The sequence below is a fragment of the Podarcis bocagei genome (genome assembly GCF_964188305.1).
Source record: "Podarcis bocagei genome assembly, chromosome: 14".
Lineage (NCBI taxonomy): Eukaryota > Metazoa > Chordata > Lepidosauria > Squamata > Lacertidae > Podarcis > Podarcis bocagei.
Genome location: NC_138139.1, coordinates 6,827,534 through 6,854,996, shown reverse-complemented (window position 1 = coordinate 6,854,996; position 27,463 = coordinate 6,827,534). Strand labels below are relative to the sequence as shown.

At 46.0% G+C, this 27,463-nt stretch overlaps 2 protein-coding genes across 4 annotated transcripts in view; one reads left to right on the top strand and one right to left on the bottom strand.

Moving 5' to 3' along the window:
• Positions 1-27,463, bottom strand: part of PRTG (protogenin) — an 86,289-nt gene that overhangs the window by 48,056 nt on the left and 10,770 nt on the right. The window lies entirely within an intron of this gene.
• Positions 676-3,682, top strand: LOC308573385 (tigger transposable element-derived protein 1-like). Of its 2 annotated transcripts, none has more exons than XM_081170255.1 (2): positions 676-967; positions 1,620-3,682. In XM_081170255.1, exon 2 carries the CDS (start codon positions 1,848-1,850, stop codon positions 2,739-2,741), a length of 894 nt encoding a protein of 297 aa, XP_081026381.1. In that variant the 5' UTR covers positions 676-967; positions 1,620-1,847; the 3' UTR covers positions 2,742-3,682. The 2 variants fall into 2 exon arrangements, with proteins under 2 accessions (XP_081026381.1, XP_081026382.1); XM_081170256.1 differs by lacking the exon at positions 676-967 and adding an exon at positions 1,240-1,404 and having other exon boundaries at positions 1,923-3,682.

The following is a 27,463-nucleotide window of genomic DNA, read 5'->3' as shown; positions in this document are numbered from 1 at the left end:
TCTTGGTTTTATGGTATGCAATTTATCTTTAGTAAAAAGTGTTGGTGTCATTGCATCACATGCAATGTTTCCTGGCATGAAAACTACTGTGAAGCACTTATTGGCCAGCCCCATGGAAATGACTTTTCCTTATGGGTCGTCCCCCCCCCCACCTTTATTGCAACCAAGGCTCAGAAAGGGACATCTAACGGTCCCTCGATTGGGAGAGTGGTCTGGGAGTTGGCACATGGTATGATTAACAGACAGTTGATTTAATTTCCTTGAGCAGGAGTTTCCCCTAAGCTTTCTTCAAGAGCCACTGCTTTTCAAATCAGGACTGAAAAACATGGGGCTTATCTCTGGGCAACACAGCTTGATTCTCAGTTTACTGGGCTTTACAAACAAAAACACCAAGGAATAAGGCCTTTCATATCTAAAACTACAAATGCAAATAAGTCTTTGGAGAATGGGAGCAGATTACATTTGACTCCTTAAAAGGGAGCCACAAACTTGCAAGAATTCCAGAATCAAAGCACAGAGAGATAATATATTGTCTGCTACTTAATTTAGTAACATAGATGTGTATAAACTTTGTGATCTGTTTGCAATGCTACCCTACATGAGTGTGGCGGCAAATAGAGACATTTCTGTTTACCTGACCATCTCCTGACTGTCGATACAGTGGTGCCCCGCAAGACGAATGCTTCGCTAGACGAAAAACTCGCTAGACGAAAGGGTTTTGTGGTTTTTGAGCTGCTTCGCAAGACGAATTTCCCTATGGGCTTGCTTCGCAAGACGAAAACGTCTTGCAAGTTTGTTTCCTTTTTCGTAAAACCGTTAATACCCAGGGTGCATTGCTTGAAGAGGTGCAGTTGCGACTTGACTTCGAGGAGCAACACATAGCACGCGGTGTGGTAGCCTTTTTTGAGGTTTTTGAGGACTTTGCTGATTTTTGAAGCTTTTCCAAAACTTCTTTTGCAGCCATTTGGTAAGTTAAACTTTTAAAACTTTTTGGGAGGGTTTGGATTTTGGGTTGGGGTGTTTGGAATTCAAGGACTTGGTGTTGGGGAGAGGTTTGCAAGAATCTGGGAGTTTGTGTGGTTTTTTTCTGCATTTTTATGATTGTTTGTGACCATTGGGGCACTCTACTGTTTTTTTTAAAAAAAAATCTGGGTTTGAATTTCTGTGTGGTGGGCGGCTGGGGGAACAGTTGGGGAGGGGTTTGCAAGAATCTGGGAGCTTGTGTGGGTTGTTGTTGTTTTTTGAATTTTTATGGTTTTCTGTGACCATTGGGGCACTCTGCTGTTTTTTTTTTAAAAAAAAAATTCTGGGTTTGAATTTCTGTGTGGTGGGTGGCTGGGGGAACAGTTGGGGAGGGGTTTGCAAGAATCTGGGAGCTTGTGTGGGTTTTTTTGAATTTTTATGGTTTTATGTGACCATTGGGCCATGTTGTTGTTTTTTTAAAAAAAAATTCTGGGTTTGAATTTCTGTGTGGTGGGCGGCTGGGGGAACAGTTGGGGAGGGGTTTGCAACAGTTGGGGAGGGGTTTGCAATTTCTGTGTGGTGGGTGGCTGGGGGAACAGTTGAGGTTTTTGAAGACTTTGGTGATTTTTAAAGCTTTTCCAAAACTTCTTTTGCAGCCATTTGAGGATTTTGAAGACTTTGGTGATTTGCAGTCATTTTGTAAGTTAAACTTTTAAAACTTTTTGGGGGGTTTTTGGATTTTGGGTTGGGTGTTTGGAATTCAAAGACTTGGTTCTGGGTTTGGATTTCTGTGTGGTGGGTGGCTGGGTGCTTTTGAATTTTTTGGATGTGAAGCACTGATTATTATTTTTTTCTGAGTTTACGAAGGTAGGAGCTATGCTGCCATGGGACCCAAGAAGACTTCTGCTGCAGAGGCCGGCGAGAGGAAGAAGGAGAAGGTGACGCTGGAAATGAAGAAGGAGATCATCCGGAAGCACGACGGTGGAATGCGTGTGACAGACCTCGCCAGGGAGTATGGCAAGAACCCATTGACCATCGGCACCATCCTGAAGATGAGGAAGAAGATCCTTGCGACTGATGCAGCAAAGGGAGTCACCAGGATCGTGAAGAACCGCCCAGCTGTTCTGGAGGAGGTCGAGAAGTTGCTGCTCATCTGGTTAGAAGAGAAGCAGTGTGCAGGGGACACAGTGACTGAGGCCGTCATTTGTGAGAAGGCCAAGGCCTTGCATGCAGACCTCGTCCGGGAACAGCCAGGAACCTCAGGCGAACCAGAAGTCTTCAAGGCAAGCAGAGGTTGGTTTGACCGGTTCAAGGTAAGATCTGGAATCCACAGCGTGGTCAGGCATGGAGAGGCTGCCAGTTCTGATGTTCCTGTGGCTGAAGACTTTGCAGCGGAGTTCCTGGAGGTTGTGAAGACGGAGGGCTACGTTCCACAGCAGGTCTTCAACTGCGACGAGACCGGGCTATTTTGGAAGAGGATGCCCAAAAGGACTTTCATCACACAGGAGGAGGCCAAGTTGCCTGGCCACAAGCCCATGAAGGACCGTCTGACCCTGCTCTTCTGTGCCAACACAAGCGGCGACCTGAAGATCAAGCCCCTGCTGGTGTACCACTCGGAGAACCCATGGGCCTTCAAGAAACACAAGGTCGACAAGGAGCAGCTGAGTGTCATGTGGCGATCCAACAGTAAGGCTTGGGTGTGCTGTTTGTGGACTGGGTCAATCTTGCTTTTGGCCCTGCTGTCAAACAGTACCTGCTGGACAACGACCTGCCGCTGAAGGCTTTGCTTCTGATGGACAATGCTCCTGCTCATCCTAAAGGCCTTGAGGAGGACTTGTTGGAGGAGTTCAGCTTCATCAGAATCATGTTCCTGCCGCCTAACACCACGCCACTGCTCCAGCCGATGGATCAGCAGCTCATCGCCAATTTCAAAAAACTCTACACCAAGGAGCTTTTCAGGCGATGCTTCAAGGTGACCGATTGCACCACCATCACCCTGCGGGAATTCTGGAAGGACCACTTCGACATCGTCACCTGCTTGAAGATGATCACCATGGCCTGGAACGGGATCAGCCAGAGAAATTTGAATTGCGCTTGGCGCAGCCTGTGGCCGGACTGTGTGGCACCAAGTGACTGATGCACCAGAGTCAACAGTGGTGCAGGACATTGTTGCCTTGGGGAGAACCATGGGCCTGGAGGTCACAGAGGAGGACGTCAGCGAGCTGGTGGAGGAGCACGACCACGAGCTGACCACCCAGGAGCTGGTCGAACTGCAAGCAGAGGCTGCGCAGGAGCAGGCCTTGCTGGAAGAGGAGGAAGCAACTGAGGAACGGCTGTCCACCAAAGAACCGAGGGACATTTGCATGAAGTGGAAGGATGTGCAGGCTTTTGCACAGCGGCACCACCCTAACAAGCACGTGGCACATGACCTTGCGAACACTTTTGATACGACGGTCATGTTGCCTTTAAGGGAGGTGCTGAAAAGGCGGATGAAGCAGCAGACCATGGACAGGTTCTTCAGCAAGAAGCAAAGAGTGGAAGAGGAACCTTCTTCGAGTGGTCCCCCAGAGTCTTAGAAAATGTACTGTACACTTTGTTGATTTTTAAATGTTTTTCTGTCATGTTTAGAAACTTAATTAATTGTTCCTTCAATTTTTGAAATGCTCTTTACAGTATGTGTGACTTTAAAGAGCACTTAATAAACTCTTGTTGTACCAAATTTGGCTTTGTTTGGACTTTTTTTGACCATAGGAACGCATTAATTGAATTTCAATGCATTCCTATGGGATTTCGTGCTTCGCAAGACAAAAAATTTGCTAGACGAAAAAACTCGCAGAACGAATTAATTTCGTGTTGCGAGGCACCACTGTACCGAGATCTTTGTTGTTGCTCTGGCTGTGGTTGTTACTAAAATTAGGTGGTATTACTATCTGGATATTTTGACTGTTCTTACTTATTGTTACTTAATGTTTATAATGTATATCATGAGCCACTTTATGAGATTTTTAAATGAAAAATTTATTGCGTAGCAGCTGTGAATAAGGTGAATTCCATGTTAGAAATAATTAATAAATGAATTTGGAAAGAAAACTGCTAATATCACCTCGATCATTTTGGTGTGCCTGCACTTGGACTACTGTGTACAATTTTGGTCACTTCACTCCCAAATAGATATTGTAGAGCTCGAAAAGGTTCAACCAAAACGATCGAGGGGATGGCGCAGCTGCCCTACGAGGAAAGGGTGTTGTTGTTTTTTAGTTTTTTAAACATGTGAGTTACAGGAGACATGATGGAGGTATATAAGAATGTGAAGTGGGGAATGTTAAGGACATTGAAATGAATTGCAGGGGCTCTAGCAACAAAGTAAAATGTAAGATTGGACTAACAACAGATAAATTAATACGTTATGAATTTGCTGAATTAATTTTTTTAAAAAAGGGATATAAGAACGGGAGATGTGAGGAAGTCCGGAAAATAAGCTAATTGAAGATGAGAAATCAAGAAAGAGGGAATTTTTGTTTTTTGTTATTATATGTGCTTTTATCTCTTTTTTCTTTTGCTTTTGATGTGTTTAATGTTTGTATTTTTGTATTGTATTGTTTTTTTGTGATTTGTATTTTCTTTGTCTTTTATTGTGGAAACTTAATAAAATATTTATTAAAAAAAAAAGAATGTGAAGTGGGGCCCATGCAGTGAAGCTGAATGTTGGGAGATTCAGGACTAGCAAAATAAAGTGCTTTCTCACACAGAGTATTAAAGCTATGGAACTGGCTTCCCAGACAGGCAGTGATGGCCAACTTGGTTGGCTCCAAAAGAGGATTAAGACAACCTCATTCATGGAAGAGGACAAGGTCTCAATGGCTACTAGCCATGATGGTTATGTTTCACCACCTCCACTGCCAGAGGTGGAATGCCTCTGAATACCAGTTGTTGGGAGTCGCAGGTGGGGAGAGTGCTGCTGTTGTGTTCATGTCCTACTTTCAGGCTCCCCTAATGACCTGGTTGGCCATTGTGAAAACAGTGTTGCAACAGGTGGGTATTGGCACTGGCAGAGGAACAGGGGTGTGGAGGGAGTGCACCGCCCCTGGAGTCACGATCCTAGTGGGGTGCCATTGCGGCTGCCCCCATGGGCTGGGCATCACGCCCCTGAGGGCGCCACACCATGCCCCCGGGACACAAGCACACCAGTGACGCCCACTCTCCGCCCCTGCCCCCCACCAGAGCCACTGGGTATTGGGCATTGAAACATGTTGCAGAGTGCATGCAGAGTAGATGGAAACACTGAAGAGATGGAACACACAGATGGAAACACTGAAGAGACGCAAAGATATCTTTGCAAGGTTTAATAACAACTTCCCAAACACACATCTTACATAGTGTCTATAATTGTCACCCACCCACCCACCAGGGCAGAGTAAGGTACATACTGCACATTATATATCATTCACAATTGCTGACACAGCTAATTATCAGCACCTGCTACACAGCTGTAAAAACTAGGTCAGGGTATGACCCTGGCTTTTAAAGCGATACACATCCTGTGAAACAATAATGAACCCTAACATTTAAACAAACTATTCAACAGTGGGTCCCCCTCTTTGGTCTGATCCTGCTGCAGCAGGGCTCTTCTTGGGTGGGTTGTTATGCGATAAATAGGCTCTGGGTTCTGGAACAGGGGCCAAGCCAGGTTTTGAATAAGGACTAAGGTGCTAGTTAAGGACTTGAGCTAAGCAGTCCTGCAACTGAGGCAAGTTGTCTCAGAAACATCTTGGAGCAACCAGCAGAACTCTCTAGTCTGGGCAGGGAGTCAAGATAGAAGCCCCTTCACCCATGCACCATCTGTCCAGTTAAAGTGCTGGTGTCCTTGTCTGTAGCGGCTGGTTTTTCAAGCTGTGGGGACTGCCTTGGAGAAAGCTACTCAGGGCTCTCCTGACCCTCCCAGGTGCCTGAGTCCAGCAGCAGAGGTGTCTCCTCCTCAGGGTTCAGGGAACAAGGTATGGGCTCTGGCTGTCAGATGGTTCACGGTGGAAAGACTGGAGGAACAGGGTTGCTGGGGTACACATAGATGCTGCCCAAATATATCTGTCATTCTCCACAGCCTTCCCCCCTCTCTCTTGTTCCTTATTTATTTTTTGTTTATAAGAAGAAATGTTCTCCCAAGAGTTTGCTTTATAGCAGCATCAATCAATCAGTGGTGCTACTGTAACATAAACACAGTGAGTGATAGTTGTTGCTATGGCGGAGCGTTAATATATTTTCCTTTCCCCCTCTTGAGTCCCGTCCACATCTGGGTTCATTCAGAAATAAAATACACGCCATGTTTTCAGACCAGTCCCTTGTGGGCAACTGCCTGGAAAAGGGAATCACCCAGACAACTCGTGTTTTGGTTTAGGCAGCTCAGTGCTGCAGCGCTTGGGAGGGCAGGGAGCTCATGAAATAGATGAAGTAGCAGCAGCCAATGTTGCCTCTTGTCACCCGGCTGCCAACAGCCTTGGCCCCCACAATGGAAAAGGAATGATGCTTCAGCAAGAAAAGTTTTGGGTTCAGTGTTTTTGTATTAATCGATCCATCCGTTTGATCATCCTTCCTCAACCTGGTGTCTCCCAGATGTTATTGCACTACCGCTCCCATCCGTCTCAGCATCACACAGCCATCTTGGCTGGGGTTGGTGAGAGGGGTGGTCCCAAACATCTGGAGAGCAACACTAGGTTGGAGGTGGCTGCTTTTGATCTATTTAACAGCAGCAAGAATGTTGTTTACCCAGAAATGGAAGGCTCAAATATCACCTCAGAGTACTGAGTGGCTAAGCAAGCTTTGGGAATTAGCTCCAATGCAAAATTTAACATATTATTTAAGATTTAAAACAAAACAAAACAGGGTATGGACAAAATAGATTTCTGGAAGTCTTGTTTATTTGGTGTTGCCAAATAAATTGTCTCCAAAAAATTCATTGTGGTTTTCATGGTTCATATGCTCTTCTGTCAAATAGTCATGTGAATATATTTGTTTTATTTTCTTTTAAAATAATTCAAAGAATGTGGTGTGTTGGATCTTGAAAGGTTTAACAAGGCTACCATAAGGAAAAGCTTTATAATTAGGAAAAACTTTCTTGACAAAGATGTAAGGCACACTGTAATTGACAGTACCTTAAAGTACTGTGTAAAAAAAAGGTTTGCTTATAAGCCACTTATCTATCTATCTATCATCTATCTATCTTTCATTCCCTATGAATTGGGCAAAACTTTTAAAGTCACTCAATTTTAAGGTAGGTACATATAAAAACTGTAGGTGTCTGGCAGCGCCTTCAAGGAACTATTCTCTCTTCACTTTCACACCAGATGGGATGTATATATTCCCAGAATTTGTAGGTTGTTTTTCAGCCACACAACTCGCCCCCCAAGACAGTCTAAAATCACAAGCAATAAAACCATATAAATATATGATTAGAATATCATCTTCTAAGATGATACCTGCTGCAATATGCATCCACGTGCCATCTAAAAACCAAGCATGCTTTTTGTCTCCAGAGCTCTTGTTTCCATCTTATGAAGGATGCTGATGTTGTGCTTGGATCCTGCTTGCAGGTTTCTAAGTGGGCTGCATCTGACTGGCCATTGTGATGACAGGATGCTGGAGTTGGTGGACCTTTGGCCTCATCCCACAGGATTCTTCTTCCATTCTTATGGAACCACATGCAGATTTAAAATGGATTAAAACTAAGTTTCAACTAGCTACCTGTTTAAGATGTTTTGTTTTGTTTTCCATGCTAGCCAGGACTGCTGGGAGCTGCAGTTCAAAACATCTGGAAGCCACCAGGCTGGTGAAGACTAATTTAGCTAATCACAAGGATGGGAAGGAGCAATGCAAGTTAGTGAAGCCCTATCCTGACACCCCCACGCCCCACCCCCCCAAGCTCTGGAAGCCACCCCTGCTCAGCTCTTCTCGCCCCTCCCCATCACAGCATCTGAGGTTCTCTGGACTTGTCCACTCATTTTCAATTCCCCTTGTACAAGGATGGGAGGCATCCCAGCCAACAAGCAGCAACATTTTAGGGGGGGGGGCATGGTCCAGAGCTATATCCAAACACCAGGATTGCCCAATGCATACCAGCCAGAAACACCTTTCCCCTTGTGGAAAATGCTGTTGGGAAATCAGCTCTGCATCTTCCAAGTGCCTCCTAAAGTCTCACTAACCCATTTGCCAAGATTATATTAAACCTGCATTTCAGCAGTTCCCTCTCACCTGCCCAGCGCATGCACGAAGCATCAGAAATTGATCTCATATGTGGATCATTTCCTCCTGCCTGCTGGGAAACACCAGCAGCCACAGCTGACCCCCTTCCCAGACAGAGGGCCTTCTCGGTAGTGGCACCCGCCCTGTGGAACGCCCTCCCATCAGATGTCAAGGAAATAAGCAGCTAGCCTATTTTTAAAAGACATGTGAAGGCAGCCCTGTTTAGGGAAGTTTTTGATATTTAATGCTGTATTGTTTTTAACACTCGATTGGGAGCCGCGCAGAGTGGCTGGGGAAATTGGGGTATAAATAATAATAATAATAATAATAATAATAATAATAATAATTATTATTATTATTATTATTATTATTATTATTATTATTATTATTATTATTATTATTATTATTACAATCTAGGCCAGGCAGATGAGCAAAGCACACAGAACAAGCCCTCCAAATTGCATTTCCTAGGACTTGACAGCTCACAATTACCACGTCCCCTTCTGGAATTGTAGTTCCCAGGGATCCCTGGGGAGGGGGAAGGACTTAAAGAGCTCAACCGCATTGTGGAAATGTGGCTTTTGAAATAAAGTGCTTTGTTCAGAACCATGAGGACTAGAAGCTCTCTCTATTTTTAAGGGAAGGCTGCATAACTCAGTGGTTTTGCATACAAAAGGTCCAAGATTCAGAGCCACTGTCAGTCAATTTAGAGTGGCAACAGTGAGCTAGATGGACAAAGTTTGACTCTGTATAAGAAGCAGCAATTTCAAGACTGGGTTATGTATTACCATGAGAACACCCACATATTGCTCACACAATATAATATACACAGTGGTACCTCAAGTTAAGAACATAATTCGTTCTGGAGGTCTGTTCTTAACCTGAAACTGTTCTTAACCTGAAGCAGCACTTTAGCTAATGGGGCCTCCCGCTGCCGCCGCGCGGTTTCTGTTCTCATCCTGAAGCAAAGTTCTTAACCCGAGGTACTATTTCTGGGTTAGCGGAGTCTGTAACCTGAAGCGTCTGTAACCCGAGGTACCACTGTAGATGCTCACACTGGCTAGATACGGAACACGTATGGCTATCCCCAAAAGGGAAAACACAAATGTTCCATTCTGGACAAATCAGAGAGGTGTGGAGGCAACAGGAAGCCCAAGATGAGTGGCATTTCCTCTTCACCTGCTTCTTTGGCATGTTCAAAGACATTCAGGGGCAGACAGAGGAAAATGACCCACTCCTTTCCATTTTAAATATTTTTTGGTAGTTTGTGTGTGGCCAAACCCCAAGGAACAGATGCATGAGCTGTCCACTTTTTGCTGCAAACTGCCCTGATCACAATTCGAAGCCCTGAGCCCTGGGAGTCAATGGGATTGCACCAGCACCTTGCAGGCATAGCCCCTCTGCTCCCCTCCCCCTTTGTATTCGGAGGGCCCAGGGGAACCTCTGCAAAGGCAGCAAGAGACAATGCAAGTGCATTCATTAAAAGAAAAGAAAAAGTCTCCTGAGCATGCGTGAAAAACTTATTGAAGGGGAGGCAACTGAAGACCCTTACACAAGCCCAGAAGAGTCATTTTCATTGCTTAGGAGTTCCTGGGCCTGCAAGGCAGCCTAGAGCAGTGTTTCCCAACCGGTGTTCCGCGGCACACTAGTGTGCCGCGAGACGTTGCCTGGTGTGCCGTGGGAGGGAGGCGGGCGAGTCGGGCGGCGAGAGGCGGGGCGGCGGCGGCGAGGAGCGAGCTCCCTCCCACATCCCATCGCCGCTCTGCCGCACGCTAGCTCTTGACTGCTCTTGCCGCTCTTGCCGCACGGCTAGGCTAGGCCGGCCTACTGGGCTGTCGCAGGCGGAAGGCCTGCGCATGCGCGAGGTTTTCGCGCCTTCGGGATTCCCTTCACGCCTGCCTCCTCCCGGGGCCTTGAGAGCGCGGGAAGCGGCAGCGCAAGACCGGCGTTGAGCCTGGCAGGTATTGCGCTTGCCAAGGCAGTCATTTGGGAAATGAAAACTTGCAAAGCAAGCAACCAGTTCAATCTGAGGTACGTGTATGCTTAATATCCTGTATCTGAAACCTGTTCTGCCCCCTCCCCCACACTTGGTGCCATTTTCATCTACACATGCAGCAGAGTAAGTTGACCCAGAATAGTACCAATTCAGATGGCAGATGGGAGAATGACAGTGCTGAATGCTTTCCCATGTAGAACAGTCCCTGCAAATAAAAACCTAGCATATTTGGAAGAGGGATGCTAGCCTAACCATTACCTTCTATGCTGTTACTATTTTTTTATTTTTTTTACATAAGTAAAAAGTGACCTTTCCCCATCTGGCATGGTGGTGTGCCTCGAGATTTTTTTCATGAAAGAAGTGTGCCTTTGCCCAAAAAAGGTTGGGAAACACTGGCCTAGAGGCTGTTTGGTGCCTCCAAAAGATGCAGCAGAGGGGGCAACATGTGCTGGCAGATAAGCAAAGGCTCAGCCACTGCACAATGCAGAGCAATTTAATTTTTGATTTTTTTTTTTTTAAGGAGCATGCCAGACGGAAGAGCACTGGATTTAGTGCCAGAAAGAGGCACATGGTTTTGCAAACAGTCCTGTTCTGCAGTCCCCATCCTGTTTCAGGCAGCATAAAGGTAGAAGAGGCCAGGGTGAGCTCCTACATCACTCTGTCCCACCAGTAAGCAAAACATCACAAAGCAAGTGGGACTGGGTAAGAAACCAGAAGGCTTCTCCTCTTGGGGAAAAGAGGAGGCACCTGGGTGTGACCTAGAGCAACATGCTGCTGTTTGGAACTGGTATATCTCAGCATGGCAAGGAGGCCAGAGGCGATGTGTACCCTCATGCGCTCTGCCAGTGGCAACCCTGAGCACCTTTGCAAGAGCTGTGAGTCAGGGCGTTGTGAAATCATGATCAAAGCCCGAATGACTCTTGTTTTCCACATTGTGTTTTTCTTTGAGCTGTGAAGGGGCATAAATCTGCCTTGCGTAGAGAGGTAATTACACAAAGCTTTCATCAATAAATAGCGAGGGGGGGCGGGGATTCCAGATGCAATAATGAGAGAGGATTCTGGCCATCTGTCCCTCCTGCTAGGCTCAATTCATCACCTTTGCCCTGGACAAATCTTTGCAGGGCCTGATCGCAGCAAAGCGAAAGGCTGAGGGGGGGGGGGGAGGATGCAGCACACAAAGGCTGCTTCAGCCAGTTCTCTCCCCCCCCCCCCCAAGCAGCCTCCTCTGTCCTGTGCAGTGGTTTAAACCACTGAGAGGCTCTGCAACAGAATGAAATTTAACTTCTTAACCATATGTCAGCTGCCCTCTCAGGAGAGCAGAGAAGGGGAAAGGGAACGGAAAGGCGAGTGGGTCCGTTGACCCTTTGGGGACAAAGTCACTTGCCCCCGCCCCCTCGAACAAGTGGGGAGTGAAGAAGGGAGCAAGGAAGGAAGATGCGCCTGGAGGATTGGGCCCCTAGGGTACGGAGGCAGCAACCCAAATGCTGCTTTTCACTCTTCTAACACACCCCTGCCTTCTCCACTGGTTTGGTTGGAATTATTATTTAAGTCTTTAGCAAATGAACTGCTTTAGTCCTACTGTGATGCCCCCCTTTTGGGTCGTGGGATTTTTCTCTCTGTTTGCCTTGGGAGAATCTAGTCAGTTGGCACCCACAAAATATGTTTTATGCATATAAAAAAATTTAAGAAAAGCGCCTGGAGGTGGCACAAAGGGTGACTATGGCCAGCTGTTAACCAGAAGGCTGATAGTCTGAGCCCAGGCGGGGACAGCTGTGGGTAGGATTCCTGCATTGCAGGGGGTTAGTATGGATGACCCTCAGGGTCCCTTCCAACTCTACGATTCTATGATTCTAGTTCAGGGGTCAGCAAACTTTTTCAGCTGTGGGCCGGTCCATTGTCCCTCAGACCTTGAGGGGGGCCAGACTATATTTTGAAGGGAAAAAATGAATGAACTCCAATGCCCCACAAATAACCCAGAGATGCATTTTAAATAAAAGGACACATTCTACTCATGTAAAAACATGCTGATTCCCGGACCATCCGTGGGCCAGATTTAGAAGGCAATTGGGCCAGATCTGGCCTCCAGGCCTTAGGTTGCCTACCCCTGTTCTAGTTTAACAGGACCTTAAGTTCTAGCAAATGAAGAAAACAGTATTTAAGGCTGTAGACAATAACATGTGGGCTCTGTTTTAATTATTACAGGTTTGCATAACCACAGAAGGGTGTTTTTTTTTATAAAAAAAATCAATATACTGTATTTACTCATTTCACAGTAAGCACAACAGAATGTTTCGATGTTATTAAGAAATGAAGCCCTAACTAGTCACCAAAGGCTGTCATCTAAGAAAAATAAGAGGCCGCAGCCTCAACATAGGGGATACGAAGGTGTTATAAGCTCGTGAAACTCATTGCCACAAGACCACTGGTTACATCAGTTGATGGGAGTTGTAGACCAGCAACATCTGGGCACCAGGTTGCAGCGGAAGGCTGAAGGGGAAGAGGTCTGTGTAATCCCCACCAATGGCAGAAGTGCCCCTACAAGAGGAGCTGGCTAACCAAATGATTCCAGTGCAACAAAAAGAGAAAATCAATGCAGTGCTGGTTTAAACCTCGCCAGAGCGTGGTGCAAGACGCAAAACATCTCCTCACCAGACATCAGATCAATTGATAAGTACAGATCAGCTGAGGGAGGGGTATGCTACCTGCATCTTGTGTGTGTGCCTGAGAGAGTGTGGGTGGCTACACACACCAGTGGCATCTACCGCCCCCCCCCAAGGGTTGGCCCAGTGTGAATGTAGCCCTTGGGCCAAAAAGGGTTGCCACCCCTGTCCCTCAGTCACATGGCAAGAAGAGGCTACCTTAGTAACAGATGCTACTGGGGGTTCCAGACAGAGATAGCCCACCATGGGCACAATCTACTTGGGTGTTCTTCTGTGGAAGGCCAACTGGGGCGGGGAACACCTGGGGCCAGCTGTTGCTGAATTCCATCTCCCATCATTTCTGGTTATGCTGGGAGTTGCGAGTCCAGCAATATCTGGAGAACCACAGATGTTTCCCAGGCACGTTAAAGAACAACCAGGAGCCCCAGGAAACACAGCCAGAGCTCTTGAGTCTTATTTGCAAAGCTCTCAGTTCCGCTGCTATCAAAAAGCCACCAGAGCACAGCAGGCTTGTGTTCTTCTGCCTCCAGAGTGGCAAAATACTCTCTGAGAACAGTGAACCAAGAAGCAAGAACCTTCCTTCCTTCCTTCCACAGAACACAAGCAGGAATCAGGGATGGGGCAGGCAGCAGCAGCCCAGGAGCAAATGGCAGCGATTGTTCTGCAGGGCTCTGCCCAGGAATTTGCCATTCTACCCTGATCCTGTTTCATATGAAATGAGGATTTTGTTTAAAACTGCAACACAGGTCTCCTTGGAGGACACCTGCAAATCGTTTTTAATCTACTTACTACTAGAGAGCTGTATTGTGGAGACACTCAAGCCCTGCTAATACATGGCATGAATCTCTTATTTTAAACCAGGGGTCGGCAAACTAAGGTCCGTGGGCTGGATCAGGCCCAATTGCCTTCAGAATCTGGCCCACAGACTGTCCGTGGATTGGCGTGGGGATTCTGTTCATTCGGGCTGCGCCATTTTTTTTCCTGCGCCATTCCATACCCCCCACACACACACACATCGTAGTGGTGCCTCCTCCCTCCCTCCTCCTGGCTCCTCCCTGCCCTGCCTAGAGGAGGAAGGGGGCTGGCTGAGCGCCATTTTAAGCAGCCCCTCTCCGGAGCCAGCCCTTTCATGCCGCTCATCTTCCCTCCGCCACCGCCGTCACCCTGGTGCTCCTGTGGGCCAGAGGGTGGAGTGGATGAGCTCGCTCTGCCTACCCATGAGAAGCAGAAGCGGTGGTGGTGGCGGTAGCCCCAGGGAAGGTAAGCACAGCGGCTGGGGCTGGGGATGAGGACTACTTGCCCCCCTCGCCTCTTCTTCCAGCTCCCTTGCTCGTGCCGCTTCTCTGGCCCACCACAAGGTCTAAGGGACAGTGGACCGGCCCATGGCTAAAAAAAATTTGCCAACCTCTGTTTTAAACCAGCTCATGTTGGCCACCATAACTCCAGTTACTTATAAAGCAGAACATCAAGGTTACCGCAGGTAGGCAGGCTCCACCTTCTGCAGCCGGCTGTGCTTTTCATGTCCTGCAGCAGAGAAGACCTCCAATTGCCACAGACCTCCACCTGCTTTGATCTGGGCCTCCACACTCCCAAGTTTTTTTCCTGGGCCTCGCCAGGAACCCCTTTCAAAAATCGATGCAAGACCCACATGGCTATATGTATTGTACTCCCAAACCTTTGGACAGTAGCTCATAAATACGGTAGCTGAGGGAAGAGCCAGATCTCAAAGGGCTGCTGTGGGAAGTAGAAAGATGCATCCTCTTTTCCATCAGGCAACATCCGCTCCAGCCAATTGCTGAATGTAACATTCTGCAGCATGGTAATAAAATGCACCACAGCAACTGAGTGTCCTTCATGGCCCTCTAGGTTCCTCCTCAATTCAGATTTTCAGGAGCTCCAAATTCTGACACTCCATATGAAAAAACCATGAGCAACCCATGAGATAATTGCAAAGGTAATATCCAATGCACAGGCAAACCAGCCTAGGTTTCCTGAAAGCTTGGAACAGCAGCCCAAATTATGCACATGGAGAGAGAGAGAGAGGAGGAAGAAGAGGAGGAGGAGGAGGAGAAATTCACTATTTAAGTCAGTACTGAGCAGATGGGAGTTGTTGTCCGCAACATCTGGATGAAAAAACCAGGGCTGACTTCATGCCTTGGAGCAGCTCAGGAGAAATGGAAGAATTTGACCCACAATTCACGAGGAATGGGCACAACCCAAACACAACCTTTTAATCCTGGAATGCCAAGCACAAACAAAGGGGCAGGCAATTCCCTTCTCCCAAAACCAAACTCCATGTTCCTGCTGCAGAGTGAGCAGGCAGCAAAGTCCTACGCAGAGCCCCAAAATCATGCCCACGTGCCTGGTTCCTTTTGAATTACAGTCTTTTTGCTTTGAAGGGTAGAAGAGCAAGAGGCTGGCTAGGAGCCAGACTGAAATCCCTTCGTAAAGCATCCATTAAGCCAAATCAAAACAATACATAGTTTGTGTGAGGGAGGATAAAGATCCGTGTAGGCGTCTGCTGCAGCCCATCATGTCCGCTGGCAGAGAGCCAGGAGTCTGGCACGCTTTTTAACACGACAAGGTTTCCACCGGTTAAAAAAGGTTGATCAGACTGAAAACAGCCACAGAAAACTACAAACAGGGCCCTTTTTTCATCCGGAACTCACCAGAACTCAGTTCCGGCACCTCTCAGGTGGGCACCATTGCCATTCCAAGAGAACAAGGGAGGCTCATGGTGAGTCCCAGCACCTCTTTTCTGGAAAAAATAGCACTGGGTACAAACCACCACTAAGAAGGACACTTGTCAGGACTGAAAACAATGGAGAGAACTATTGGGTGGAGTGAGAAAGAGAAAGGGTTTTTAAAAAATTAAACTTCCCTACGACAGCATTTCAAATCCAACTCAGCTTCTGATAATAAGGGCTAAGCAATGTCCAATTAAATGATGGAAAACAACAGGAATCTTAAATTCATGAGGCTGGTATAAAAATCATAGGAGATTTTTATTAACAGCTTGGAGACTATGCTGTCTACAAAGCTTCACTTTGTGATCAAGAGCCTGTTTTAGGGTTCTCACCAGGAGTGCAAAAGCCTTCCTTGCCCCTTCTCTCTTAAAAGACCTCCTCTGTGGCATTGGGAGAACTAAACTAACAAATAGGAACACAGGGATTTGCAGGTGCTGCCCCAGGCACAAAAGCCATGAAATGACATGCCAAGGCCCCCGCTTGTGCCAGTGCTCTCCCGGGCACTCCTTTGAGGGTCATTTTTATATAATGCATTTTTCACACATAGGCTGGCATAAGGATACCCTAAGTGTGCAGTGGCAAAGCCAGGTATGCTGCTGTAAACCAGCCTTCTATAACCTGGTGCCCTCCAGAGATTCTGGACTACAACTCCCATCAAGGAAGGAAGGCTTTGGGAGTGACTGGATCAGGGCATGACTTGGGCAAGGAAGGCTTTGGGAGTGACTATGGATCAGGGCATGACTTGGAGCGCAAATACCACTGCTCTGGTGAAGAAGGCCCAGCAGAGAATTTATTTCCTCAGACTTTTAAAAAAGAACAATCTGAGTGAGAGACTGCTGGTGTCCTTCTACCGAGGCTCCATAGAGAGCATACTCACATACTGTATTTGTGCTTGGTTCTCCAGTTGTACAGCTAGAGAGAGGAAGGTGCTCCAGAAGGTCATAACCACAGCCCAAAGGATTATTGGTCACCCTCTCCCACCATTGGAAGAACTGTACGGTTCCCGTTGCCTTAGGAAAGCAAACAACATCCTGCAGGATCCATCTCACCCGGGATACAGTCTGTTTGCACTACTGCCTTCTGGCAGGAGGTATAGAAACATCAAGTCAAGGACAAATAGACTGAAAAACAGTTTCTATCCAAGAGCTGTGGCCTTTTTGAATGCTGTAACTCGATAGTGAGATCTGGGAGTTTTGGGGGGTGGGTGTGGGTGTGGTTGGAAGGTGGTTTGTTTGGTTGTTGTTGTTGTTTTGCTTTTACTGTTTTTAAGGGATGGCATCCAATTTCGTTGCACTTGTGCAATGTTGCACTAGTGTAATGACAATAAAGAATCTATCTATCTATCTATCTATCTATCTATCTATCTATCTATCTATCATCCCCAGCCAGCACTCCCCCCAGGTTGGGGAAGACTGTTGCATATGGTGGCGGCCTTGTGGCACTTAAGATCCAGTGCTGGAGGGGCTGCAGCTCAGTGGCAGTGCACATGTATTGCATGCAGAAGTTTCTTCCAGGTTCAATTCCTGGCAGCCTCTCTAATTAAAAGGATCAAATACTAGCAGGTGATGGGAAAGACATCTCTTTTCCCGAATCCTTGGAGAGCTCCTGCCACTCAAGAACCGGCAGTTTTGTGTTAGCTGGGCTCAGTGACCTCCTCCTTCAGGAGCAACATTAAGCCAGGGCATGCACAAGTAACACGTACAATGGACCATCCAGATATGAACTTAATTCGTCCCAATGGTCCGTACTTACCCCGAAAAATACGTATCCAGAGGTGCCACTTCTGCGCATGCGCATGGTGCGATAGAGTGTTTCTACTCATGTGCGAAGCGCGCAGAGCTGCATTTGCAACCCAAAATTACGTTACCCGAAGGTAATGTAACCCAAGATACCACTGTACTGTAACAGACTGGTTACACTATCACCAACTGGACGACACCTTTAAGGTAGACAAAAAAATTGGCTTTGCGACAGAAACATCAGAATTAGAGAAAGGTCTATTAAAAAATAAAGACAAGTGACTTTCCAAAATGTACAGGCTATTGCTAGATTGGGAAGTAAAAGAAGAGGAGGTAAAATAGTGGCTATGGTTCAGGGAGCAAAGGACTTCGGATATACTGTACTTTTTCGTGTACAGTGGTACCTCGGGTTAAGTACTTAATTCGTTCCGGAGGTCCGTTCTGAACCCGAAACTGTTCTTAACCTGAAGCACCACTTTAGCTAATGGGGTCTCCTGCTGCCGCCACACCGCCGGAGCACAATTTCTGTTCTCATCCTGAAGCAAAGTTCTTAACCTGAAGCAGTATTTCTAGGTTAGCGGAGTCTGTAACCTGAAGCGTATGTAACCCGAGGTACCACTGTATAAGACTATGGTTTTTTATTCAAAAATCATGTTCAAAATCAGGGGTCGTCTTATACATCGTGGGGCCATGGGATTGGTTGCTGCCGCGAGTTGGAGGTTGTTATTGGTGGCTGCTGCAAGGACTGTTGTCGATTGGCTATCGCTGCGGCAATTGGGTGGGCAATTTGCTCATTTTTTCGGCGATGGGAGTGGGCAATGCTCCCCCAAAAACCTCCACAACTTCAGGAATCTCCCCCCCCCCATTTTCTTAATTTTGAGTCCCCCAAAATAGGGGGCGTGTTATACACGGAAAAGTACAATAATATACAGATGGTGGAATGGGAAAACTTACGGAGAAATGAACGGAAATTTACAGCTTGCTTTACTTTAAAAAGAAAACTTTATGAAGATGCTATGCAGATGGTACATCACCCCCAGCAAACTGGCTAAAATGCACAAAACCAACTCAAATTTATGCTGGAGGTGTAGAGAAGTAGAGGGAACAATGTACCACATGTGGTGTGGTTGTAAAAAAATTAAGAGCTTTTGGGAACTTATATACAATGAATTTTTTTAAAAAAAACTGTTCAAAATAACATTTACCAAAAAACCTGAAGCCTCTTAGGCATTATGGCATCAGACATCCCGAGAGAAAAAAGAAGGGTTCTTTTGTACGCAACAACAGCAGCGAGGATGATGATTGCCAAGGGGTAGAAAGGAGATAAAATCCCATCAAAAGAGGAGTGGCAAGTTAAACTGCTGGAATATATGGAACTAGTCAATATGATGGAAAAGATCAGGGATCGATCGACCCAAAAGTTTTTTAAGGAATGGGAGATTTATAGGAAATATTTAAAAAGAACATTATCCCCACATTAAAACTTTAGAATGCTTTGAATAACTCTTGGAATTGTATAAGGTACTGTATAAAGAACACAAATAATATTTAATACAGGCTAAGTTTATTGAAAACAGAGGCAAGCAATAAGGAAACAAAGAACCCACACCAAGAAGGGCGGAAGTCGATGGCTGAAATATTTTTGTGTTTCACGTTGTATTGTTTTGTTTTGTTTTTATTTGTGAGTTATGTGTTGTGGTTTTGTGTGTGTGTGTGTGTGTGTGTGTGTGTGTGTGTGTGTGTGTTGTTTATAAACCAATAAAGATTGAATCTGAAACAAAAAACAAAAAACCATGTGTGTCTGCAGGGAGGGGCCCTTTGCTTATCCCCTCGTGCAAGCAGCAACACAAGCCAGGATTAAGCACTAACCAAGTTTCCCATTGCATGAGAACCTGGAAATGATAACTAATGGCTTAGAATCAAGGCATGATATGACGCCATGGTTAAAGCTTGGCTTCCCAACCCTGGTTTGCTTGGAAACCATTAACAATGGTTTCCAGGTTTGCACATAACAGGATGTGCTGAACCCTGGCTTATTTTGCTGTTTGCACAATCATGGGGAATAAAAGAATACCAAAGGGGCTGCCCATACCACATACTGGCTTAATGAGCCAGGATCTCTGACTTAGCTTGATGTCTGAACCTTGCAAATCCAGTGGTACCTTGCTCGGGTTAAGTACTTAATTCGTTCCGGAGGTCCGTTCTTAACCTGAAGCACCACTTTAGCTAATGGGGCCTCCTGCTGCTGCCGTGCCGCTGGAGCCCGATTTCTGTTCTTATCCTGAAGCAAAGTTCTTAACCTGAAGCACTATTTCTGGGTTAGCGGCGTGTGTAACCTGAAGCGTATGTAACCTGAGGTACCACTGTATAAGGTAGCTTCCAATGTTCCAAAGAGGCTTTGATTTCCAGAAATGTTTGCACGATATAAAACTACCACCTTTGGTGCTAGTGTCATACCATAATGTCTGAAATAACTAAAATGAACTATTTCCAAATTGTTTGAAAAGTCAGCATTGGCTACTGTGGAATCAGAAGGGCCCTAGATGTGTGATGAAAAAACCAAATTTGCAGTACTTATCTTCCTACCTAGCGTGGCAGACATTGTCTTTGTCTAAGCAAGCTCACCCCCAAAGCAGAATAATCTCTGGCATGGATGTGGAGTCCAGCTGGTGGAATGCAGGACAGGACTTATTGTCCTGCTGAAATGGGAGCTCTCTCTGGCCTCTTTGTGGGCAGCACAGAGTGCTAGCAAAGAGAGAGAGAGAGAGAGAGAGAGCAGCAGAAAAAGAAGAAGAAACAGCCCTAAATCTTCCTTTGATAGAGGGTCATATTAAGGCAGAGCCATGCAGGGGCTCTTATGACCCAAAAGCAATCCACTCAGTCAAATAATGCCTCTGTCCCCCTCCCATTTAAGAAGAATGAATAGCCCCCTCCTCCACATCCCTTTCTCCCCTGACAAGCCCTCGACAGAAGAATGTGAATCTGGACACGGGAGAGAATCAATGGCCAGCTGCTCCTCTATGGAGGAGAAGAGGCACTGAAAAGCCTCAGTGGAGTTCACTGACCACTGGCCAGAGCAGGACAAAGGCCTGCCTGGCCCCTCCAAAGATCTGGCTTCAGGGTCCAAGAGGTCAGCCAAAAACTCTGTCAATAGCTCTCTCCTGCCAACAGGGACGTCTTCTGCTATTCTGGGGAGGCAGCCTTGGGATAGGGGTGGCCACAGGACTCACCCTGCGAAGCCAGGCTGCGTTCATTGGGTGAAGAGGAGCCCCATAAGCTAAGCAGCAGCAAGAAAGCAGCTTCTTGACTGGGCCGCAAGCTTTATGCTGATAGATCAGCCCACTAAGGACTCAGTTATTAAGTTTTATCCACAAGGTCACATTTTACCAGATCACTTTTCAATGGTGGGATTTTGGCACTCTGTCTAGCAAGGGGTAGGAGCTTTTTAATTGATCTAAGACAGTAGCTCTGAGGTCTTGATAGCATGCAAATGTATTTGCATTTTTAAAATAATTGTTTAAAAGCCAGATGAGTACAGTCATACCTCAGGTTACAGATGCTTCAGGTTGTGCATTTCAGGCTGCACACCACGCCGAACCCGGAAGTACCGGAACGGGGCTCGCGCATGTGCAGAAACACTAAATTTCACTTTGCACATGCGCAGAAGCACTGAATCGTGACCCGCGCAGACGCGGCACTGTGGGTTGCGAACGCTGCGGGGTTGTGAACGTGCCTCCCGCACGGATCACGTTCGCAACCCGAGCGTTCACTGCAATCCACTAGCAAAATATTCAATAGGTTGACTTCATTAAATTGTTTGTACTGGAGGCTGGTTCACTGTGCTACGGTGATGTGTGTTCTGATTGCTATTTATAGTGAAATGGTTGTTCCGTGACTTTTTAAATTTTATGTCACCATTGAGGATTTGGCCTAAGGAGACTTAATACATAGAAAGAACAAATAACTAACAGACTGCTTTAATAAAAATACAAATGAAGTCACATGCCATTATTGACACACTTAAGAGTTAAATTCATATTAAAAGTTGCAGATGCACCTAAGTTTTGGTGTGGAGTGCTTCTGTTCAAGGTGTCCTTGCCCTTTTTCATTTGATGCTCTCCAACTTTCTTGGGATGCTTGAGGGTCCTCCAGTCTTAGAATTTCTAAGCCTTTTTTAAACTTCAGTGAACCTTGGGGTCCCCCCCCCAAAGTCTGCAGATAGTCTGCAGATCTGGAAAGCCAATATTGCTGAGGCATACAAATAAATCTTGCAGATCATCATCATCCAAAACTAAGGCTATGTTCAGAGCAGAGAAGCAGGAAGGTCTGCTGTACACATAAGGACTGTGGACATACCAGCAAGCTGTGTGGCTGTGTCGTACTGTGGCAAGGCCCAAACCTTAGCTAAGCCATGACATCTTCTTTCCTTTTGTTCTCAATCACTGCATTTGACCACTGTCTGAGTTTTGCTTCCAGCTCAAGAAGCTCTGCTGGCCTGAGCTTCCCACAGAGCTCTTGCCACTGGACAGATTGGACTAAACAATGGTAGCTTAAGTCATTTTTCTGCACACTTAAAGCAAGGTGGGCTGTCGTCCTGGGAAGGAGAGATCTTTAATTATCAACAATGACAATATTTGGTCTTCAGCAGGTAATGTTGGCAGAACATGATACTCTTAATTTCGCTGTTGTGGGTTTGAGCCCCATGTGGGGCAAAAGATTCCAGCATTGCAGGGGGCTGGACTGGATGACCCTCGTGATCCCTTCCAATTCTACCATTCTATGATTCTTCCAAGTAGCTGGATGCAACTCCTTGGGATTAGTAAATGGGGTGGATACAGCATGCTTTGGGGCTGCCTTTAACATCTCTCTCCTGCTCAGCAGGAACAACAGAGACATTGAGAGAAAAAGCTTCCTGGCTGTAGGGTTGTTTGGTGTTTCCTGCTTGGCAGGGGGTTGGACTCGATGGCCCTTGTGGTCTCTTCCAACTCTATGATTCTATGATTCTAAATCATGGACATCCCTGGAAAATAGAGACTAGGGCAAAGCAAAAAAAAAAAAATCTCTCTTAACTTTAAATGTTTCAAAATATGGATCACCTTGCTAAGCCCACAAAAGTCCACATAAAAGTACTACATTGACGTAAAAGTCCATGCAGCCCATTCCCACAGACCAGACTCCATTCCTGGTGCAACCAGAAATGTTTGGATTCTTTTCCTGCTAATGTTTAGCTAAATGCAACACCAGGACTTCTCTTGCAGGCAGTGCATCCCTGCTAGTGCTTGGCTTGGCTTCAGGATGTTGACACCTTCAGTTTCCTGCTGCTTTACCCAATACATAAATGCAATTTTATGTGTTCCTTCTGTACTGCTGTTTTTGAACACAGGAATCTGCCTTATACCAGGCGAGGCCATTGCTCCATCTAGTTCAGCACTGGTCCATCTCTGACTGCTGTTTTGGATGCAACAAAACAATACAGACCCAGGAAAAACCTGGAAACTTTTTTCTTAAATGACATTGTGAACCACAATCACAATCCTTACTTTCCTTTCCTAAAATCTCTGATGGCCTCAATCATGTTGTGAAACCAGTTCAGCCCAGACTGCTCTTTGCAGTAAATGCTGCAAAATAGCTTGCAGGAGAACAGCAGTTGATTTTTAATTCCCTTTCATTTTTCAAAGTTCACTTTCCAATTACACACTAAAAACAGATAACCGCAAGAAACAATGATTATAAAATATTTTCCAATTTGCATTTGAAATACAAGACTGAAAAGGAAAGCCACTTCTTTGACGAGTGGAATAGATTTGTCTGAATCACAATATGACTCTTAAAACATGCTACAAGCCATTATCCATTTTAAATTAAGAGAGAGATGGGTTAAGGAGGGTCTTGCAGAGGGTGTGTGTGTCTTATCCTGCATTATTTCTCTAATGGAATGGATGTAATAATCACCACATATTTGACTCCAGTATTTTTGACAGTGCTATGTCTACAGGCTAACTTTTGCCAAATAAATAAATATTATAGTTACCCTATTTGAGGTGCAACTATTAAGCTGTGTCCAAGTTTTCTGAACATTCATGCTGACAGACATTGATATTAGAAAACTATGGCTTTAACAATCAAGAGTTTGGGAATTTTATAGAAGAGAATGTTTGTTTTAAGGTACAGGCCACTGATGTAAAAGCCAGTGATTTACTATCTAAAAGCCTGTGCATATGTGTTTTTCCACAGTGAAAGAAAGTTATGACCTTTGACATGTGTCTGCAGTGCTGGAGAAGCTGCCTGCAGATACGTGTAAGGGAAGAAGCAGAAATCAATAAATTCATTTAATCCAGTGAACTATTATGCAGGGGCACACAATATATTATAAGGGGCCCGATGTGCTACCATTGTTTCAACAGACTGCATATCGCGTCTATGGATTTTCTTGGTTATTCAGCTGCCTTCTTCCCCTGTCTTTTTACTCCGGGGCGGTTGCCTTGGCTCTGCTTATTTTACACAGCTGCCTGTTTATGTTTTAACAATTTCTGCTGTGACCTGAGAAGAGGTTCGTCTATGAAGCTAATCCAGCTAGGACCATGGGGACTCTGCCACCCAGCTGTGTAACCAAGCAAGCTCCAGTGAAATGGATCTTAGTGAGTGTAAGGTTTACACATCCGCAAGAATCAAAACCAAGAAGGCAGGATGGGGCCATTTCTTTCCCCCAGCCCACAGTCTACAGTCCTGCACGTACAGAGGACAATCCTCTGGGACTTTCCATGGGGTTCTGCAGAAGAACATCTCAGAGGATCAGGCACAAGGTAATTCCAAACACTCCAGCCAATGTTGTAGCCAACCTGCTGCAATTTCTTTCTGTCTGGCACCATGCTCACATCAAAGTTGGTGCCAGGTGAGTCTCCCTGGGGACAGCATTACTGGGGAAGTGCGGTCATTGCTGAAAAGGCAATTTCTCCTTTTGCATGCAGAAGAGCCCAGTTAAAAGGCTCTCAGGTAGCACAGCCAGTGATGGGCAAAGGCCCTTCTCTGCTCAAGGCTGCCCTGAAGAGCTTGTTAAAATATAAAGGAAAGAACAATATGAACCAGTTGCCTGAACTGCAATATCACTGCTTCTTGCATGTGGAAGTAGTTTTTCCAGCAATGCAGTGAAACTAAACTTTGTATTTTATCTTCATAGAATCATAGAGTTGGAAGAGACCACAAGGGCCATTGAGTCCAACCCCCTGCCAAGCAGGAAACACCATCAGAGCACTCCTGACATATGGTTGTCAAGCCAAAGGAGGAGACTCCACCACACTCCTTGGCAGCAAATTCCACTGTCAAACAGCTCTTACTGTCAGGAAGTTCTTCCTAATGTTTAGGTGGAATCTTCTTTCTTGTAGTTTGGATCCATTGCTCCGTGTCCGCTTCTCTGGAGCAGCAGAAAACCACCTTTCTCCCTCCTCTATGTGACATCCTTTTATATATTTGAACATGGCTATCATATCACCCCTTAACCTCCTCTTCTCCAGGCTAAACATGCCCAGATCCCTTAGCCGTTCCTCATAAGGCATCGTTTCCAGGCCTTTGACCATTTTGGTTGCCCTCCTCTGGACACGTTCCAGTTTGTCAGTGTCCTTCTTGAATTGTGGTCCCCAGAACTGGACACAGTACTCCAGGTGAGGTCTGACCAGAGCAGAATACAGTGGCACAATTACTTCCCTTGATCTAGATGCTATACTCCTATTGATGCAGCCCAGAATTGCATTGGCTTTTTTAGCTGCCGCGTCACACTGTTGGCTCATGTCAAGTTTGTGGTCAACCAAGACTCCTAGATCCTTTTCACATGTACTGCTCTCAAGCCAGGTGTCACCCATCTTGTATTTGTGCCTCTCATTTTTTTTGCCTGGACCATCTAAATATGAGCACTTCACAAGTTCCAAGCTATATAATGAGGCTAATAACAGTTAAGTTTGCCTATCTCTGTTGGCTGTTAGGCTGTTTAACGGAAATGAAGGTTCCCAAGGCTGCTGGTATACTCATTTATTTAAAAGACAGACAGATGACACCCCTGTAATTTGGGACATACATTGTACAAAGTTTTGTCTCCTCCTCAGGCAAAATGACCAAGCCCTACCACATCTCCCAACAAAAATTTCCAGTTCCCATCAATTTACTGGATGTCAAAGACAAGTTTAATCATAAGTGATGGATATCTGGAAGGGCCAACGGCAGCTCAATGCATTCTATTTACAAAGAGCATGCGTAACGCACAACTTAGCCTAAGGCACACATTACAGTTATTAAGGAACTTCTGAGCCCTCTAACAGGGCCTAGAGCCACAATTAGCAGCCTCAGTCTACACATGCACCAGACCAAGAGGGAAGCAAGACAGTCGAATCTTGAGGAAGTTAACTCGATGGTGCTACCTCAGGCTGTAGGTGGCAGAGGCAACTTCATAGACTGACTTCAGGGGAGAAAAGGAAACTTCCCCCCAAATGAGGGGATTGGTGAAAAGGAAGTTGGAGAGCCAGTGATGGAACAATTAGAATGTTGGACTAGGACCTGGGAGACCCGGGTTCAAATCTCCACTCAGCCATGAAGCTTGGGACAGTCACTGCCTCTCAGCCCAACCCAACCCACCTCACAGAGTCATGGAGATTAAATGAGGAGAGGGAGAACCATCTATGCCACCTTGAGCTCCTTGGAGAAGAATGTGGGAAATACAGTGGTACCTCTGGTTATGCACTTAATTCGTTCCAGAGGTCCATTCTTAAACTGAAACTGTTCTTAACCTGAAGCACCACTTTCGCTAATGGGGCCTCCTGCTGCCGCCGCACCACCGGATGCTGATTTCTTTTCTCATCCTGAAGCAAAGTCCTTAACCCGAGGTAATATTTCTGGGTTAGCAGAGTCTGTAACTTGAAGCATATGTAACCCAAGGTACCACTGTAATTGCAACAAATAAATAAGAGGAAAAGCCAAGAGGCTCAGGTCTCTCCAAAATGCTTGGGAGTTGTTTAAAGCCACAGTACAAGAAGCTGAGCTAGAATGTATACAGGGATGCCTATGTGGTTAATGAAAGGAGCCTAAACTTACTCAGTCAGCAAACATGGAGACAGTGCTGGTGAGGAGACACTCCGCCATGTGCTCCCTTGACCCCTGCCACTCCTGGCTTATTAAATCTAGCAGAGGGTATTTCACAGACTATTGAGATCCATGGTTGACACAAGTTATTGAGAGTAGCCAGGGGGGGGGGACGACTGCTTTTTGGCCCCCTGGCAGTTACTTTACAGTGTGCCGCAGGGCACGATCTTATATCCAATGTGATTTAATATCTTTATGATGCCACTGGAAATGGTCATTAGGAGTTTGGGAGAATGTTCCATCCGTATGCTATTACACTTAGCTCTATTACTCCAGAACATCCGGATCAGGGGAATTGCTATGTTTCCTGCTTGGCAGGGGGTTGGACTCGATGGCCCTTGTGGTCTCTTCCAACTCTATGATTCTATGATTCTAAGACTCCCATCCTTTTCCTTCTCTTGCTGTGAAATTGCTAAGTTGTTCATTTGTTATGAAACAGACCCATAAGTGACTCAGCAACAGCCATTCCATCAGGCTGCCTTGATCATTAGAAGAACTATAATTTTATGGACTAGTCACTGAGCTTGCTTTTTCCTCCTCCCTTCCCACCCCTTTTTCCTTGTGTGTGGAATCTTTTAAAATGTCAGCAGGCACAGTCATAACGACTGACTTTGGAAACCCTCTCTGGGAGCCTTTTCTGCTTCATCCATTTGGTCTGTCTCAATTGGCTTCTGATCCGTTAATAATTTTCGCCACCACTTTTTCAAAAGCTGCTGACTACAGAAAACACGTTTTTTTCTTTCAGTGAGGCCCAGCGTTCTCTGGCTTCTAAACAAGAAAAAGCACACGGGCTGCAAAATGTGCCTTGGGGCCACACGGACCTTGGAGATTGGAAGCCGCCCTTGCCTGCCCTCCAGAGCCAGCCTGTGTAGAAGGAAGGCCTTAGATGCCAAATCAAAACAATGGCTGGATCCCAGTCTCCACATCCTCCTTGTGCAGGCCCCAAATCAGGTCAGGGAGGGCTGCCACAATGGCCACTGCAGCAACAGCAGCAGCATC

Bases quoted from the DNA above. Each gene is read 5' to 3' on its own strand.
- LOC308573385 (XM_081170255.1), top strand. From the start codon at position 1,848: ATGGGACCCAAGAAGACTTCTGCTGCAGAGGCCGGCGAGAGGAAGAAG.